We start from the raw sequence: 19,094 nt of genomic DNA on the forward strand, positions 1-19,094 counted from the left end.
CCTCCCACAACTCATCTGGCCTTCGTTCATTAGTGTTCAAAGCCTCATATCTGTTCCTGAGAACAAGAAGCCTCTAGTTTCCTCAATTATCCATCAAGATTTGCTTCAAAGCAGCTATTAAGTCAGCTTCTCCTTAATTATCTGACAAAAATAGCAAATCTTTTACTGTGGCCTTTATGTCAAGGCACCTCTGGTTATACCTTACCATAATTTCATTACAGCTTTTCCACAACAATCACCAGGGTTTTACAGACAGGGTTTCTCTCCTAACAGTCTTGCTCAGGTCTCCCTCAAGTTTGCTCCCCAGTACACTCTCTTATACTAGTCCCACAGTTGTTGATCATTTGCAAGACCATGTGTCTGCAGTTAAGGTAGCTGAAGACCAAAGGGGGCTAAGGTAATGGCTAAAAACCAACCAACCAAACAAAACACACCCCAACTTTAGTCTAACACCAGAGGTAGCCTACACTCCAAGCTTCAATGTTGTTTATATGCAGTCTGCTCAGAGTTGTAGGAGCATAGCTTTGAAAGTAGGAAGATACTTACTTTATGTTAGAGTTCCATTTATACATCAAAGTCTCCTAAGGCATTCCTTTAATTGGAATGTTGGGTTTTGCTGATACATGGTTAGTACGAGCAGTAAGTGTGACTGATAACTTAAAGCTGCCAGTTTGAGTCCTGCCAGAGGCACCTTGGAAGAAAGGCTTTAAGATCTGCTTTTGAAAAAATTAGTCATAGGAAACCTAATGTAACACAGTTATGTTCTGACATGCTTGGTCTGGAGTTGGCGCCGACAAGTGGATCTTGATAACTGGCTTGTTTTCTTTTTAGGGGTGGTTGGCCTTGGCAAGTTTCCCTTCGGCTGAAATCATCCCACGGAGACGGTAGGCTTCTTTGTGGGGCCACTCTCCTGAGTAGCTGCTGGGTCCTTACAGCAGCTCACTGTTTCAAGAGGTATGTGTCTACCCTTCTGAATAGCTCATCTTGACTTTTGTTTGCTGCTTTCTGTTTTATGCTCCGGTTCTGGCACACAAATCTCTGGGACGCTGTACAGTAATCAATGCTAAGGAATAGGTAGTGCAATTTCAGTGGTTTTGGTCATTTGGATCTTATTAGTAGTGTGGGCATTTTTTATTTTTCTATTTGTTTTTTTTAGGAAGTCAGATTATACATGATTTAGTCTTGACTTTCCCATAACTTGGTTCTGGTTATTTCCTCTTGTCCCAGACATTTTATCAGTAAAAACTGAAGTTGTCTCCCAGTGCAGGAAAGATATCAGTGTGTGCTCATATGGACAGGGCATGCAGAGGAACCAGGACCTCCATCCTCCTCGTCCAGTGTTCTTCCTTAGGTTCTAGTTAATGGCTCCTTTCTCACCATGAATTTTGGTATTTAAGTTATACACAGATATTTAGTAAAATATTGATAGTTACTGAGGTAAAGTGATGAGCATATGTGTTCCATTAAATACCCTCTCTAAATTTATGTTTCAAACTTGTCATAATAGCTTTTAAAAATGTACCATATTGTTTTGTTTTCTTTTTATTATTTTATTTATAATTTAATAAGAGAGATACAGAATAGTTGGGCAGATATTCCATGTACTCACCTGTATGTTATCCAGAGTTAATAAAATGAACATTTGCCATTTTCAGTTCTTAAAGAAAGAGTATAGATTTATTCTGTTGCTGTTGTTATATGCCACTGAGACCCAAGTTGAACCTCCAGTAGCTTCTCAGAGGCTAAATCAATCACAATGGAGAAGACTGCTCATTTTTCTCTCTTGAAGCATTTGATGAATTTGAACTGCCAGCCTTTCAGTTGGCAGCAAAACTTCTTACCCACGAGGCTACCAGAGCTTCTTTGTAAGTTCATTAGACATTATGAATTTATTTTTCTAAAGTAACTGTACCAGTTTATATTACAGCAGTGTTTTCGTTTCCCTCAATCTCTATATACATTGGGTGACAAAAAAATTTTAATAGGTACCAATCTTAAGAGTTTTTGTATTTCCTTTAATTTTATTTCCCCATTAGTTCTTTCCTCATTTATGGATTCTGTGTTCCTGTTCTTTTCCTTTTTTTCCTACTGAATTTTTGTAATTTGTAAACATTTATCATCAGTATGTTTTATGTATATCTTGCTGTTATATGCTGCAAATACCTTTTCTCATCTTGCAGTATGGTAAAAAATATTCTAATCTTAATATATTTAAATGTGTCAATCTATTCCTTTAAAATTTTGTGCTATCTTCTTACATTGTAATTGAAAAATACTTTCCTAGTTCTATATAAGGGAGCTCTGGTAGCCTAGTGGCAAGAAGCTGTGCTGCAATCCTGAAGGCACATGGTTCAAGGCCACTAGCCACTCCGCTCTATGGGAGAATGGGTAATCTCCTTCTGTACGATTAACTGCCTCTGAAAACCCGCTAGAGGGTCAGCTATGGGCCAGTTCTGACTTTACAGTACACAACAACAAGAAGTCCTAGCTAAGAGTCCTGGTAGCATAGTCTGTTGAGAGCTATACTGCTAGTCAAAAGGTCATGTCTCTCTGGTAGTTTGACCAGCCACATCACAGGAGAAAGATGGCCAGTCTTGTGCAATTTACAGCCTCCAAAATCCCACTGGAAGGTCAGCTATGAATCAGTTCCAGCCTGGCAGCAATAACTATGAGTCTTATCTAATGAAAATATTCACTTTATTGTTTTAATCTAGTTAATTGGCTTTGTGTAAAGTGTATAGAAGAGATCTGACTTTATGCTTCTTTTCATAGATAGCTAGGGTTTTTTTTTTTTTCAGTGGCTTTTATTAAAGATTTCATTCTTGACCCATTGATTCATGCAAACTCTGTCATTTGTCAGAATCTCATATAGAGTTTTATTTCTAGAGTCTTGATTCTGTCCTCCTACTTCAATAAATATTTATGTTATACACTTTCATAAAAAGTTCAATATACTGTTGTTGTTGTGTTTTGGAGTGAGAACCAACTCATAGCTGACCTTCCAGTGGGTTTTCAGAGGCAGTTAATCATACAGGAGGAGGCTGACCATCCATCTCCTGTGGAGCAGCTGGTGGCCTTGAACTGTGATTCTTGCTACTAGGGCCACTAGAATATAAAATTATGTATTTTACACAGCCTTTGCCATTTCTGTAATAATAATTGGGTTTAGGAGTCCACCTATATGCCAATAGGTTTAATATAATCATGTTGTAATAGTAATACTGATATAAAGTTGATATTAATTTTTAAAGTTTACCAGTAATTATTGTATCTCAATAATCCCAGGCATCCTGCTAAGAACTACAGTATAGTAGAGAATAAGATAGATAGCATCCTTGCCGCCATGGAGTTTCTGATGTAATGGCAGAAACCCAGAAGAGAAACACATGGCTTGGTGTGAGAAAGAAAAGTTTAGAAAACATTTTCAAAATATGATTCTTAGCTTAGATTTATTTAGGTTGTTAAAAATTCAGGTTCCTGGGTTCCCTTCCCAGGTCTACTGATTCTTGCATATGAGATCCAGGTATTTGTATTTTTCTCATGATTCTTATGTGCAGTAACCATTAACCTCACATGGAGCTTAGTGGATAGACTAGAATATGGTCTAGATATATGAAGAATGAATATAAGGAAGAATATAATGGAGTAGCCATGACCCCTTAACTTTATCCTGTTCAACATATTAATTATTAAATCACAGAAGGACACTGATGGAAAGTTAATTTTATTTTTGGATGTTTGGATTTTTGGAGGGAAAGGCAGGATCATGATGGTCAGAGGCTGATTCCAACAGTATAGATAAGGACGAAGTAAAATGCTGCCTGAGTTCCAGGAAACATGACTTCAGAGCAAGTAAAAAACACTCATAAATTTATAATCCACAAAGTTAATTCAATCTTGAGCTGCACTGATAGAAGCATAAATGTCTGGGGAAAGCAGCAGAGAACTTTGCTGTCCATCTTACCGTTTCTCAAGCCATTGTAGGGGAATAAAAGCATGGCTTTGACCAAGCAGAACTGTCCTGACTGACACACTGTGAAAAGGAGGCATGGTACACCAAGTAGGGTGGTGGGAAAGGAAGATATATCTCAATTGTTTTAAACTATGTCCTTATATTCTTTTTCAACTCAGTGTTCCAAAAGTGCCCTCCTTGTCTGTTCTCTTTGTTCCTGGTATCTTGCATTGAAGAGGGCTGAGGCTCCCATCTTCCTGGTTAGCTGTTTTACCTGGAAGTCTCCTTCTCAACTATTTTGAAGAAACTGGAGATGTTCAGGCTTGAAGAGACAGTGTTTTTTTTTGGGGGGGGGGGTTGTCACATATTTAAGGCTTTAAAAATATTTAACCACTGTTTATGTCGAATCCTTTTAGGTTTATTTCTTGTAGTCTCACATACAACAGATATGAAATAGAAATTTTTAAAATTTTAACATAGAATTCATTTATTTTTGTTGTTTTTTCTGCTACTTTTTAAAAAATGTCCTTATTATATTTTAAAGAGAGAATAAGCTAGATGTGGCAGGAAAAGTGGGTTCTATTACAGAATCTGTTCAAGCTGGCAGAACAGTGAGAAACTGTATTCATTTTTTTCATAGATAATGCCTGATGTTGAAAATACAGTAGTAAAAAGTAGTAATAGAGGTGTATTTGAAGGATGGTAAGTATTAACTTGGGTGACAGTGTTGGTTCAGGGGTAGAATTCTCACCTTTCATATGTGAGATCAAAGTTAGATTCCTGCCCACTGTACTCTCTGTGTGGCCAGTCATTAATTTGCCACGGGCTTGTGTTGCCATGATGCCAAATCAATTTTAGTAGATCTTCCAAAAGAAGAGGGATTAGGAAGAAAGTTATGGTGCTCTGCTTCCCAAAAATCAGCCACTGAAAACCATGTAGATCAAAACGATCCAGTCTGCAACTAACTATGGGGATAGGATAGTACAGGACTGGGAACCTTTTTGTTCTTTTGTGCATGGGATTGCCATTCGTTAGCATTCGGTTCTTGTATTTGTTTATGGTAGTTGGAGGATGAAAGCTGTAATGACCTGGGATAGTGTAACTGAGGAACAAAAGGACTACAAAACATGCAAAATATTTTGTGTACAGTATTAAAAATAACTGGTTATTATTTCAGGATTTGAAAAGAGGAAGCAATCAAATATTAGCAAAAATAGATGTCAGGTTGATTTTCTTTACTAGTTTTCCTTCACTTTACCAGAAAGCAAACTGCAGAGAACCTGGATGTGTTATATGCTGTTGAGTCGACTAGAAGTCATCGCAACCCTATGAACAACAGATCTGAACCTTGTCCTATTCTGTGCCATCTTCACAGTCTCTGGCACTGTCCAGATGCAGCCCTGGATGTGCTCACCATTCTGTGCCAGGACTGTGTTGAAGTTTAGGTTTAAAAAAAATTATTCATTGGGTTAAGTTAGTCTTCTTATTTAAGACTCCCTGTCTTTCAAGTCACTGTTAAAAGCTATACTCTTAGGTATTAAAAACTTAAAAGTACTAACGTGGAGGAATTATACAGGCATACAAATGCCACTGAGGTTGAAAAATGTGATCTGAATTTTGTGTTCCCTAGATAGGGGAGTCTGTTTTTATTTTCTAAGCACATGCTTTAATTTGTTTGCTTTCATGGTTTTCTTCCTCCCATAGACTGTTCCTTTTAGATAGCTTAATGTCACTAATGGTTTCATTTGTGTTTTTAAACTGAATGTGTAATACATCACTTGGCACATAGGAGATACTTCTGATTGTTCCATGATGACAGTGAGGACTTAGTTGCCAGATAGTGGATATATTTACGAATGTTGGCTGATTTAGTAAATGGTGGTATTTAAAACTTTGAGCAACATATATTTCTTCCATATATCATTCTGCTTTTCCCACCATTATTTGTGCACTACCAGATAAAGGCAACTGATTAAAAGAGTGACATGTGATGTGCCTTTATTGTGAGACAGTGAGCTCTTGTGGCCTGGTGGGTAGGGGGTTGTGCTGCCAACCCAAAGACTCAGTGGGAAAAGGTAGACAGTTTCTTCCTGTGAATTGTACAGCCTCTAAACACCTGCTAAGAAAGTCAGTTACCACTCAGTTTATTATGAGTAGGAGGAAAAATCACTCTGTCAATGTGCTACATATGCTTTACACTTAAGTCTTAAGCTTGTAACTTTTTTAGATTTCCTAGAATTCTGTTTTGAAGTGCTTAATGTTTAAAATCTTTGCAACTCACACATTTAATACAGTAAACTCATTGTCGTAAGACCAGTCACCAGTGATAAAAATAAGCTCAATATTTTTCCTCTCACTCAGAGATATTTATTTTAAATAAAAACAAATTAATAAAAACTCCACTGATGCCACACCCAGTGTGACCCATGGAAACTCAACGTGTTAACAGAGTTTTATTGGCTATTATCTTTACAGAAGCGTATTTTCAGTCCTTTCTTTCATGAATGGATTTGAACAACCAAGCCCAAAGTCACTAAAACCCAAAACCATACCCACTGTCGCAGTAATAAATCTTTCTAGGAAAAGACTGTCCATCTTTCTGGTACAGGCAAATTTGAGCCCCTATCTTGGAGTTATCAGCCCATATGCTATATGGTATACCAGATTACTAGTACAGTTCAAACCATTTGTAACATTCAAGGATCTGTTTTTATAAAACAAACCAACAAAAATCCTCCTTTAATGACAAGAAATGTAATTGGCAATATTATTTTTTCTACTGAAATAATTGGAAGACAACTACCTGGCAAACCAACTGGAAGAAGTCCCTATTTGTTCCCAAGCAAAAAAAAAAAAAAAAAAGGTTTAAACAGAGTGTAGACATTATCAAACACTATCATATGCAAATAAAATCTTGTTGAAGATAAATGGCTGGCACAGTATATTGACAGGAAACTTCCAGAAATTCAGGCTATATTCTGAAGACGCTGGGACATGAAGGGTATCATTGCTGATGTTCGATGGATCTTGGCTCAAAGCAGAAAATACCAGAAAGATGTTTACAAGTGTTTTATTGAATATGCAAAGGGAACTATGCATGGCTTAAAATAATTTTTTAAAAAATGTTTCAAGGGTTGTAAACTTCTTCATGCCTATTCAATCTATATGGTGAGCAAATCATTTGAGAAGCTTGAATACATGAAGAAGAATGTGGCATTAGGATTAGAAGAAGATCCTTCAACAACTAGCAGCTGACATACCCTTGTTTGCAAAAAGTAAACAAGACTTGAACCACTTACTGCAGAAGACTATAGCCTTCAATATGGATTACATCTTAACATGAATAAAACAAAAATCCTCACCACTGGACCAGTACACAGTATTGATAGATGGAGAAAAATTGAGTCAGTGATTTCATTTTACTTGGACCCACAATCAGCACCATGATAGAATTAAGAAAACAAAAGACGTTTTACATTGGGGATCTGCTGACAAGAACCTCTTTTAAAAAGTGCTAAAGAGCAGAGAAGTCAGTTTAAAGACTAAAGTATACCTGATTCAAACTACAATATTTTCATTTGTTCTGAATCTCAAAGTTGGACAATGAATAAGAAAGACCAAAGAAAAATTGATGCTTTTGAATCGTGGTATTGGAGAAGAGTATTGACTATCCCGTGGACTGCCAAAAGAACAAGTAGGTTTATCTCAGAAGTGGTGCAACCAGGGTTCTTCTTAGAGGCAAAAAATGGTGAAACCTTGTCTCACATACCTTGGACATGTTATCTGAGGGGCCAGTCCTTGAAAAGACTTGCTGGTAAAGGTAGAGGGTTAGAGAAAGGAAGGAAGACCCTCAACCAATGGACTGATACAGTAATAGGGACTCAAGAATGGCAAAGCTTGTGAGAATGTTACAGGATAGGGCAAGGTTCAAACTTGCAGTTCATAACTTTGCTATGTACTATAATCTCCTTGTTAGCACAAAACCCCCAACAATTGTAAAGCTTACAGTATAGGAAAACTACATCAGATTCTAGGAAATTGTTTTCCTTTCAGTTGTTTTTTTTTAAAGATGAAGATATTTTACTGTAAATTAAGACTCCCCACTGGACCAATAGTTGACATCATGATGGACAGAGAAAAGTTTGAAGTTGTCAATGATTTCATCTTGCTGGAATCCAGAATCAATACTCTTGGTACTAGAAACCAAGAGATCAAAGGAAATGTATTTCATATTGTGAAATTAGCTTTCAACTAAGTGGATTGACACAATGACTACAGAAATGGGTTTGAGTGTGTCAGAGATTGTAAGGATGTTACAGGGTAAGAGAGGATTCAGATCTGATGTTTGTAGAGTCGCCGTGAGTCATATGTGATTTGACAGCACCTAACAACAACAATGTACTGGAACAGTACATCAGCAGAGAACTGCCAGAAGTCCAGGCTGGGTTTAGAAGGGGTCGTGGTACTAGGGATATTGTAGCCGATGTTAGAGGGACCTTAGCTGAAAGCAGAGAGAATACCAGAAGAATGTCTATCTGTGTTTCATTATGCAAAGGCATTTGACTGCATGGATCATAACAAACTGTGGCTGAATCTGAGAAGAAGATTTAATTGTGCTAATGTGAAACCTATACTTGGACCAAGAGGCAGTCATCAGAACAGAGTAGGGCAACACTGAATGGTTCAAAATTGGGAAGGGTTTGCGCCAGGGATGTGTCCTATCTCCATATCTTTTCAACCTGTATGCAGAGCAGATTATCTGAGAGGCTGGGCTCTATGAGAAGCATGGCGTTATGATTGGTGGACGATCTATCAACAATATGCGTTATGCAGATGACACAACCTTGCTCGCTGAAACTGAGGAGGACCTCGTGCACTTACTGCAGAGGGTCAAGGACTGCAGCCTTCAGTATGGACTGAGGCTCAATGTCAAGAAGACAAAGATTCTCACCACTGGACCAATTGGTAGCATCAGGATGGATGGTGAAGAGATTGAGATTGTTCACAGCTTCAGTTTGCTTGGCTCCACTGTCAACACTCTTGGCACCAGCAGCCAGGAAATAAAAAAACATATTGCGATGGGAAAGTCTGCTGTTAGGGACCTCTCTAAAGTACTCAAGAGCAACGGTGTCTTTTTGGAGACCTAGGTGCGCCTGATACAGGCCATGGTCTTTGCAATCACTTATGCATCAGAGAGCTGGACAATGACTAGGGAGGACAGAAGGAGAATTGACGCCTTTGAGCTGTGGTGCTGGAGAAGAGTATTGAATGTACCATGGACTGACTGCCAAGAAAACAAACAGATTTATCCTAGAGAGAGTTAAACCAGGCTACTCCTTGGAGGCAAAGATTCTGGGGCTTCGTCTGACATACTTTGGACATGTTGCAAGGAGAGACAGGTCTTTGGAGAGGGACATCATGCTGGGAGAGTAGAGGGACAGCGCAGGAGGGGAAGACCCTCTATGAGGTGGACTGATTCAGTGACTGAGGTAATCAGGATGGGTGTGTCAGAGGCAATGTGATTGACACAGGATAGAGCAGGGTTTAGGGCTGTTGTACATAGGGTCGCTATGAGTCACAAACGACTCCACATGTAACAACAACAAAACAACAACTCTTTTTCTATTTGCATTCCTATAGTTCTGTTGACTAACCAATTTCTGTAGGTGCAAAGGTTCTGCTTAATCAAGCAAGCTTCTCTTGTTGTCTAGTTCTTGCAGTGCTGATTAGACAAATAATCTTCAGTCATTATTTCTGAATAAAGCATAGATTATTATCAGCTCAAGGTGACATTATTATGTATGACATCATTTAAGTTTACTTTGACTTAGAGAACAGTCAATACTTTTTAATCCTCCTTTCTCCATACCTATTCTATCTGTATGTCAAATCATTAAAAGAGGCTGGACTTTATGAAGAGGAATGTGGCATCAGAGACTCATCAACAACCTGTGTTATGCAGATCACACAACCTTGCTTGCTGAAAGTAAAGAGGACTTGAAATGCTTGCTGCAGAAGATCAAAGAGTACAGCTTTCAATATGGATTACTTTTAGACTACAGCTTTCAATATGGATTGCTTTTAAACATTAAGAAAACAAAAATACTCACCACCTCACCAAGCAGCAGCATCATGATAGATGAAGAGATTGAGTTCATTAATGATTTAACCTTGTCTGGATCCATAATAAAACCATTTGTACCAGCAGCCAAGAGATAAAAAAGACAGGTTGCATTGGTAAATCTGCTTTCAAGGACCTTGCCAAGGTGATAAGGGGCAACAATATCAGTGTGAATACTAAGGTGTGCCTGACTGAAGCCATGCTCTTTTCAATTACTTGCTATGCATCTGAAAGTTGGACAATGACTGATGATGATGATGCAAGAATTGATGCCTCTGAGTTGTGATACTGGCAAAGAGGGCAGAATAGCTAATGGACTACCAAAAACCAAAAATCATGTCTTGGAGTAGGTGCAGCAAGGGACTTCATTAGAGGCAAGGGTGATGAAATGTCATCTCACATATTTTGTGCATGTGGTTAGGAGTGACTAGTCCTTGGGAAAAAAGACATCATGCTTGGAAGGGTGGAAAGTCAGTGAGAGAGAGGAAGATTCTCAACAAAACAGATCCATACAGTGACTACAGCCATGGGTTCAAGAGATGAGGATGGAACAGATAGAGCAAGGTTCAGATCTGTTGTTAATAGGATCACTCCAAGTTGTAGTTGACTCAATAGCACCTGGTAACAACAACTATATATATATATATAAATCTAGGAATGATAGCCTGAGAAGGATGAAGTCAGAATGTAGTTACTCAGCTAAGCTAGCTTCCATTCACTCATTTTTGTGGGTTCTTTAAATGTAGGTACTTTTTTGAAAGGCTTGCAACTCTGGTCTGCCGTTTCCCCTTTACGAAAGGCTTGCAACTCTGATCTGCCTATCCCCACTCTCTTGTTTTTGTTGTTGTTAAGTGTCGTCGAGTTGTAGGCAACTCAGTGACCCTATGAAGGAGAGTCCTCAACGCTTGGGTGCCTTTCATCCTCTCACCAGGTTCATAGGGTTTCCGGAGGCAAGCTATTACGGAAGTGGATGCCACTCCTCCTTCCAAGCTTGTTTTAATTGGGGAGCTCCACCCCACTCTGTCAGCATTGGATGACCTACAATTAATGCATTTGACACATCAGTGTCACAGTGTTCAGCCTCACAGCAACCTCAAGTGACTGCTGTATGGCAACTTGTACACCAGGGCTATACGACCTAGAGCAATGTCTGAACAAAAACACTGAAAGACAGGCCCAAGGGCTGTGAATTAAAAGTCACCCACCTTTGGCTTGGTAGCATTGCTTTGTGTCCACTGGGCCAGCTGATCTCTCTCTCTCTGTTGATGTTATTGTTGTTAAGTGCCATCGCATCGCAGGCAACTCATAGCGACCCTATGAAGGAGAGTCCTCAACGCTTGGGTGCCTTTCATCCTCTCTCCAGGCTCATAGGAATCCCCACTCTAGCTTTCATATGTGTGGTGTGTAGCCTAAGAATGGTATCTGAGGTAGTGGGTGAATTATTTAAATGTCTTCTGTCTTTTATTGTTCATATTTCCCCCTAGTATTAATGCAGTGCAGACTTTGGAATGTAATATACTGCTGGCAGGTAGAAGAGGAAACTTTGTACTTCTGCTATGAATTTTGTAAACTGCTTGCTTTTGTTGTTTTCTATTTTAAGTCACTACTACAGTGCCATGCAATGACTTTCTGTCTACAGTGATGTTGCCGCAATATAATTGACAGAAAAATTCCTGAATATTAAACTAATTCCTTTTTAAAGTCTTATTCTGAGAACAAGCACAAATTTTGGTGAAAAGAATGTACCTGACACAACGTCTTTCTTATTACTGTATTTCTCCTAGGACTTTAACTTAACAAGACTTGATTTTATCTTTCTGGCTCTGTGCTTAAAAACACCCTAACAGCTGGAAATTGTTAAGAGACTGTTGCTCTGAAAATCAGAAATTTCTTAGTCTCTGTAATTAGAAAAATGAACTAAAGAAGTCACAAGACCTTTTAGAAACACAGTGTTATCATGACACATCTGATGTTCCATCATTACCTAGTATAAGGTTTGAGCAGAATCCTGCAATGCATGGTCTTTGGAGATACACAACATATCATCATTCACGCAAAAACCATTTCTGAAGCACACACTATGTATGTAAGGCACAGTGGAAGGTTCTATAGACAAGAGTACTTCTGCTTATGCCAGTGGAACCATTTCTAAAAGCTCAACTTCAGCTAACCACTTTCTGAACTCTATCCAGACAATAGAGAAAAACACAGTTTAGTAGTTGCAGATGTGCACAGGCTGATGTAAAATGCTTTTATTTAGAGATGCCGTTTTTCCTGTAGAGTTGAATCCATGGAGAAAATACACAATAAAGGATATGACTGCACAACTTTAATTGTTAATGCATTCATTTTTAATTCTAAGTAATTTTTAACTGTGGCATCTCAGAGACAAGGAAGAATCTAAGTTTACTAAAACTCTTTTATTAAAGTTAGGTTCTTCCTTGTTCTCAGATCTTGTCCTGTTCAAGCTTGTCTGGAAATTTCAGCCAGTTTTTGAGGGGGAGTCAAAGGTATTTTAACAAAGCAAACTAAATGATGTGTTAGCCAAAACCAGAGCTGTTTATTTTAGAAGTATATTTTACTATCATATAAACGAATCTAACAAAGTAACAAATGCATAACTTAAAACTTCCTAAAGTGTACTGAAAGACAGAATCTCTAAAGAGTCTAGAACCATAGCAGATGATTACAAAGTTGGCATATTGAGACCTTCTGCCAAAGTGCTATTCCTGAAGGATATAACTGCATGTCCTGGAGAGGAACTCTAGAAGACAGATCTTTTTAACAATTTAGCCTAGTCTTGTGCTCTTCAAATTTCATGCAGTAAGTCTATTCTAAAAATTGTCCAGATTACATGACTGTGGGAATCATGGCTCAGGATTGGTCCTTTTCCTTAATTCAGGACAACTTTGAAAGTGTAAGACTTGATTTTTTTACAAAAATGGTTGTAAGTATATATTTTATTTAAATTTTACAGTTAATTTAGGCCATCTCTGGTTACAAATTACTGACTCTTGGACAGCTTGTTCTTTCCCAAACCAGGTAAGAAAGGAAATCAAGATCAGAATGAGAGTGAAATAAAACACTAGTGATGTCAGCAGACTGCTTGAAATCAAGATTTCAGAAGTGTATTTGGTGAAAACAAACCTCACTCTAAGTGGGTGGTTGAGATGAGGTAGAAGATATACTCATTGCAGCGAGGAAGGCAGAGACCAATGCTAAAAACTTAAGTCATTCAAGAGGGTGTAAACAGTGGTAGAAGCAAAGACAGTGAACAAGGTGTTCAAGGAGAAAAAAGAAGTAATCAGGAGGTGGGTTAGGTCAAATAGTCCATGATAGTCAATTAGGATGATATTGGCTTCCTCTCCCCCATCTCACTTCCCCTGGGAATAAATGAGGGGTCATCTGAAGCAGCAGACACACTTCTGGTTGTCACACATAGTGTAGTGGGTGCTCCTGGCATCTGATAAAAGAGGCAAGGTTTACTGCTAAATATCCTATACCAGACAATTCTGCCAACAAAGAGCTTTCTTGCCCTAAATAGTGCTAAAATTGAGAAACTCTGCGATGGTGGATATGTCAGAATCCAATTATGTTGCCTGAAGAACAAGCTGAGACCTAACAATCTTGTAAACACTGTTTTGAATGTAATTGACTATCATGGGGGGAAAAAATGAATGAACATGAGATCACACACTCATTCATTCACATTTCAGCAAATATACATTATTTTAGTCTTACTTCGGGGTAGATTTTAGGTATTTAAGATACCTAAGATCCATATCCTTGGAGAGTTATGTTGGCTTCAGCTATACTTTCCAACAAAATAATTCAGTTGCCTTTAATACAAACGTGGAATATCTGACCATATTTTCCCTGGTGAGATTTAAGATACATGCATGAACCAATAGAACAAAGATCTCTGCCCTTAAACACAGTTCACTGAAACAAGTAAAGTCAGAGAAGAAGAAAAACAAAAGAAAACCAAACAACAAAAATCTAACCCTGTGATAGTAACCTGATCCATGGTAATATAGAACAGAATGGGACTGGCCCACAGGGTTTCCAAGGCTAGAAATCTTTACAGGAGAATGCTCCATTCTCCCCTCTAGCTCAGCTGCTAGGTTCAGACTGCTGACCTTTTCGGTAACAGCCAAGCTATTTAACCATCATTCATGCCAGCAAGGATCTTTAAAGAATAACAAACATAAAAAAATTTTAGTATGCTTGGTAATTTGTTAAAAAGTGTAAGTGCTAAAGAACAAAGGAAAAGTAGAACCATTTAAGGCATATTGGGGGTCTGGGAGCTAAGAGAACATAGAAAGGATTGGAACGAAACATGGGAGCTGGAAAGCAGACCTCACTGAAGTAACATTAGAACTAAAATGGGTTGAGGGAATGTCATGATAGGCTGACCTATACATGCAGCATCGGTGTGCAGCTCATTGGAGAGGGAGTAATTGAGTGCACCTACCAGGAACAACTGCAGCAATGGGCTCAAATGTGTCAGAGATGATGAGGATGGCACAGGATAGGACAGGGTTCAGATCTGTTGCTCATAGGGTTGTACTCATGTGTTGTATTCTATTTGACTGCACCTAACAACACGACAGTAACTGGGAGTGAAGGGCATTGTGCTTTGCATTGTGATATAAGCTAGATCAGACATGGTATCTGTCTTCACTGAGCTTCGCAATGAATGAACATTCTTGGAAATCATAGAGAATGAAAGAAAGCAAATACAGAACTTTAAGTTTGTCCTATACAATTTGTTGCTCTTTTCATTATCGTTCTTTTGGTGAACAAATGAGAGTCTACCAATCCTCCTTTATTTCTTACTCATCCTCCATATTTGCTTTTCTCAGAAATGAATTAGAAATGTGGACTAACACATGAAAAGAGTGAAAATGTGTTGTTAAATAAAGGACCAAATAAAGGGGCCTGAGATATGGAAAAGTTCAATATACAAAAGGAAGAGACTTGAACAGAGACTTAGATACCTTTTTTTGCTGATTATCACCAATTCTCAGACCCTTCATTAGCTCTTTCTGCCTCTTAGGTATGGAAATAGCACAAGGAACTACGTTGTTCGAGTTGGAGATTATCATACTCTAGTGCCAGAGGAATTTGAAGAAGAAATTGGTGTTCAGCAGATTGTGATTCACCGCGAGTATCGACCAGACAGCAGTGACTATGATATTGCCCTGGTTCGATTACAAGGGCCTGAAGAACAATGCGCCAGATTCAGCAGCCATGTTCTGCCAGCTTGTTTACCACTCAGGAGAGAGAGGCCACAGAAAACAGCTCCAAATTGTTACATAACAGGATGGGGAGACACAGGTAATGTAAATAAATCAAAATAATTAGGAAATCTAGGGAGCTCTGATGGTATTGTCTGTCAGGGAGTTGCATGGCCAACTCCAAGGCAGTGCATCTCTGGCTGTATGAATCCACTAGCAGCTTCCCCAGAGGAAGATGGGCAGTTTCCTCCCAACAGACTTGCATGCAGCCTTGGAAAACCCAGTGGTTCTCACTCCACAGCAACAAATTTTGAAGGTTTTTTTCCGAAATATCATCTTGCCTTGGATCACCCACTCATTTGCAAGTGTAGTAGTCAGTTTTAAATGTGTTCAAGAATTAGTGATGCTTGAAAACACCAGTTGTGAAATGTATGCATATAATTTGGATCCATATCGTGGAAGAGTTCTGTTGGCTTAAGACTTAACAGTAATTCAGTTGCCTTTAATACAAAGGTGGAATATTCGACCTTATTTCCCCTGGTGATACTTAAGGAATAAAGAATCCCCCAGAATCATTTAGTTCCCCAAATTAGAGAGGTGTAATATTTTTAAGACTCCACCCATGATTTTGGTCTGGCATCTATATTTGTTTTAAAAAGCTTTTCCAGATGATCTTAATGGAACCAGTTCAACAAAGGGCTTTTAGAATCATTGTGGTTGATGGTTTGTTATATGCAATGGAGCCATTTATCAAATGAAATCTTATGGAAAATTCCTAAATATAGAACAGAAAAAGCAAAACTACAGAGATTGAAGTTAGAGGTCCAATTCATTTATACTTCTCTTTAACATCCCCTTTATACTCCTGCGTTCTTCTCTCCCCATTAAGTTATTGTTAAATGCCAAGCCAATTTTTACTCATTGCAACCATGTGACAGCATAGAATTGCTCCAAAAGATTTTAATGGATGCATTCTTTGAGAACAGATACTTAGATCTTTGAATTCAAACCCATTCACCACTTACCATGTTCAATACAGGTCTTCAAACAGGGCACCTGACTTTAATGAGAAATAATTGACTCTTGATTGAAAAGAATTGCTTTGATAATTGTCTTCTACAAGCATGTTGAACCATTATGTTCTACAGATGATATTTTCAGTTGTTTGTTATGTGTTGAGTCAAAAGTGACTCACAGCTGACCTTCTAGCAGGTTGTTAAATCACAGAGATTACCCATCTTTCTCCCATGGAGCAGCTGGTAGATTCAAACCATCTGTCTCTGTGTCTGGATTGGCAGTGGAACTCCTTACTATGCCACAAGGTTTGGTGTTCTTTTATCACATGCTACACTAAAAGCAGACTTAAGATTTACACTATTTCAAAGCAAGAAAATGAGACCATCTGTGGCAGATTTGTTTTGTTCCATCGAATCAGAATTGACCCTACCGCTGGGTTTCACAAGCTGTAAATTTCACAGGAAGAGATTGCTCATCTTTCTCCTTCAGAGCCACAAGAGGAAGTGCAATTCCTTACCTCTAGGTCACCAGAGCAAATCTAAGTACCCCCAGAACCCAAAAGATAATCATAGTGGCAAAATCAGTTCAAAATAAGCGACTTTTCACTATATTATGCTGACTCATTAGAGTTTCTGAGAGGATACAGTGTACCGAATATAAGAGTCATCTTTGGACATTACACCTGAATTAGAAGTGATTAGGAAAGTAAATTTGGACCATGTTTTACCGTGGACTAGTTATTCTAGCTAAGATCGATCAAAGAAAGTTATCATGAAAGGTATATATTCATTTTAGCCACTGCACAAGGAATAATGAACGTAAACCGTTTACCAGCAAATACTCTTCTCAGCCAGTGAGCCACAGGTGATATATTGGAAAATATGCCCAACATTTTCTGAATCATACTTTTGCAATGTCATGCTCCCAGTGAGGAGCTATCACTTTATGCATTTGCCACTGATGAGTCATATGCTTGTTAGTGGAATGAACAATGTAAAAGTAGCAGTAATTAATTCTCAGCTTTTCTTCAGAAAATATACTTTTTTAACAAAGTCCATAAATGCTAGTTAACCATCATTCCACATTCAGTACTGAAAAATAGATTACTGATGGGTTAAATATTATTACCTGCCATAGAAAATGGCAGATACTGTCTTAATTTTGACTAATTTAAAACTAATGCCTCCTTAAGGATCAATCTCCCTTATTCCTCCCAAGGCCTTCATAACTGCTCAGTTCATTTTAGAATTATTGCCTGAAATCTCACTAATTCAGATTATTTGGTCTAAACAGGACGAGCCTATTCAAGAACTCTACAACAAGCAGCTATCCCATTGCTTCCCAAGAGGTTTTGTGAAGAACGCTATAAAGGTCGGTTCACAGGGAGGATGCTGTGTGCTGGAAACCTCCATGAAACCCAGAGAGTGGACAGCTGTCAAGGAGACAGTGGAGGCCCACTCATGTGTGAACGACCTGGAGAGACATGGGCTGTATTTGGGGTGACCTCTTGGGGCTATGGCTGTGGAGCAAAGGATTCTCCTGGTGTTTATACCAAAGTCTCAGCCTTTGTACCTTGGATAAAAAGTGTCACCAAACTCTAATTGTTCAAAAACTTAAAAATTAAAAGATGAAGTTTTAAACTTCCCTGATTAGCACTGAGCCAGAGATAATAGGATCTGAGATCCACATTTCTACTTTGTGATAAAAATGGATTTTGGACTCAAGTACCCTTGCTGCTTTTGAGAAGTTGTGATGTGATTATTACTGGTTACAGATACCTCGGTGTAATATTATCCCTTAATTAGCAGTTGTCTACTCAGTTTCACTAGACAGATTAGAATCTTTCCTTCTCTACACAAAAGTGTATTTTGATCTTACAGGAAGGTTGTTTTTATACTTGTTTGGATTGTTAACCTTGTATAATTCAATCTATGTATTGATTCATACTTTAAGAGACCCCATGTCATAAAACTTTTATTCAAAGAATGGGATTCCCAATTTATGTTTCAAATCTGATCTTGGCCAAGTAAACCAAAGTGTAAAGAAACTCATTTATATGCACTAAAAATAGATAAGTAATCTACAAGGACACATGCTCATCACAATGCATAAACTTTATGACAGAATATATTAAGTCAGATTACAAACTACTATCAAAATTTCCAACAGTAAAATGCTTCAAGTGTATACTCTTATTTCTTAGCCATTGAAAATTGTTTAGGCTAACATGTCATTCTGACTTTACCTGTAACTTTCAGCATAAAAGTTTATTTAAAAGCTCACTTTGTAATAAGTTAATTTTTATAAAATCAGTTCTGGCATCCAACAACCATACAGCAAATTCATTTTAGCATCAAGTCATCACCCCAAGTGTTAAACTTTGTAGTAAACAGAATCCCTTAGCTGCATGCCAACTTCTTAGAACTATGATGGAATAGTGCCACCTACCGAGGTTTGTGGTAACCGACATTTCTGAGGACATTATCAATCCCCTATCTCAAAGGACTTACAGGCAAAGTTCAGTGAGGATTTGATGACAATGGTCCTGATTATAGAACCCATGGTCCCTATGCCTTAAGTGCTGACTTTTGTCTGGAATGAAACAAAATATGAAGGTAGGTGGTTCGAATTCACTGGACAATTTCCTCCCTTGCACTAGAATATGTTACAGCCAGAACACTGCACTGAACGGGTGAAAGGAATGGAGTATCAGAAACTGTGTATGACAATTAATGCCCTGGGATAAGGCAAACATTACAAAAGG

At 38.3% G+C, this 19,094-nt stretch overlaps 1 protein-coding gene across 1 annotated transcript in view; it reads left to right on the forward strand.

Annotated features, from left to right (window-relative positions):
• The window catches only part of LOC102869916 (neurotrypsin-like), a 125,157-nt gene extending 107,226 nt beyond the window's left edge, over nucleotides 1–17,931 (forward strand). Inside the window, exons 11-13 of the mRNA XM_006881136.1 lie at nucleotides 832–954; nucleotides 15,133–15,413; nucleotides 17,624–17,931. Of these exons, the coding sequence (XP_006881198.1) occupies nucleotides 832–954; nucleotides 15,133–15,413; nucleotides 17,624–17,931 (712 nt within the window). The remainder of the gene's footprint in view (nucleotides 1–831; nucleotides 955–15,132; nucleotides 15,414–17,623) is intronic.
• Nucleotides 17,932–19,094: the final 1,163 nt, after the last annotated feature.

This window comes from Elephantulus edwardii, unplaced genomic scaffold (assembly GCF_000299155.1).
Source record: "Elephantulus edwardii isolate Elephantulus edwardi_28Jun2011 unplaced genomic scaffold, EleEdw1.0 scaffold00012, whole genome shotgun sequence".
NCBI classification, from domain to species: Eukaryota; Metazoa; Chordata; class Mammalia; order Macroscelidea; family Macroscelididae; genus Elephantulus; species Elephantulus edwardii.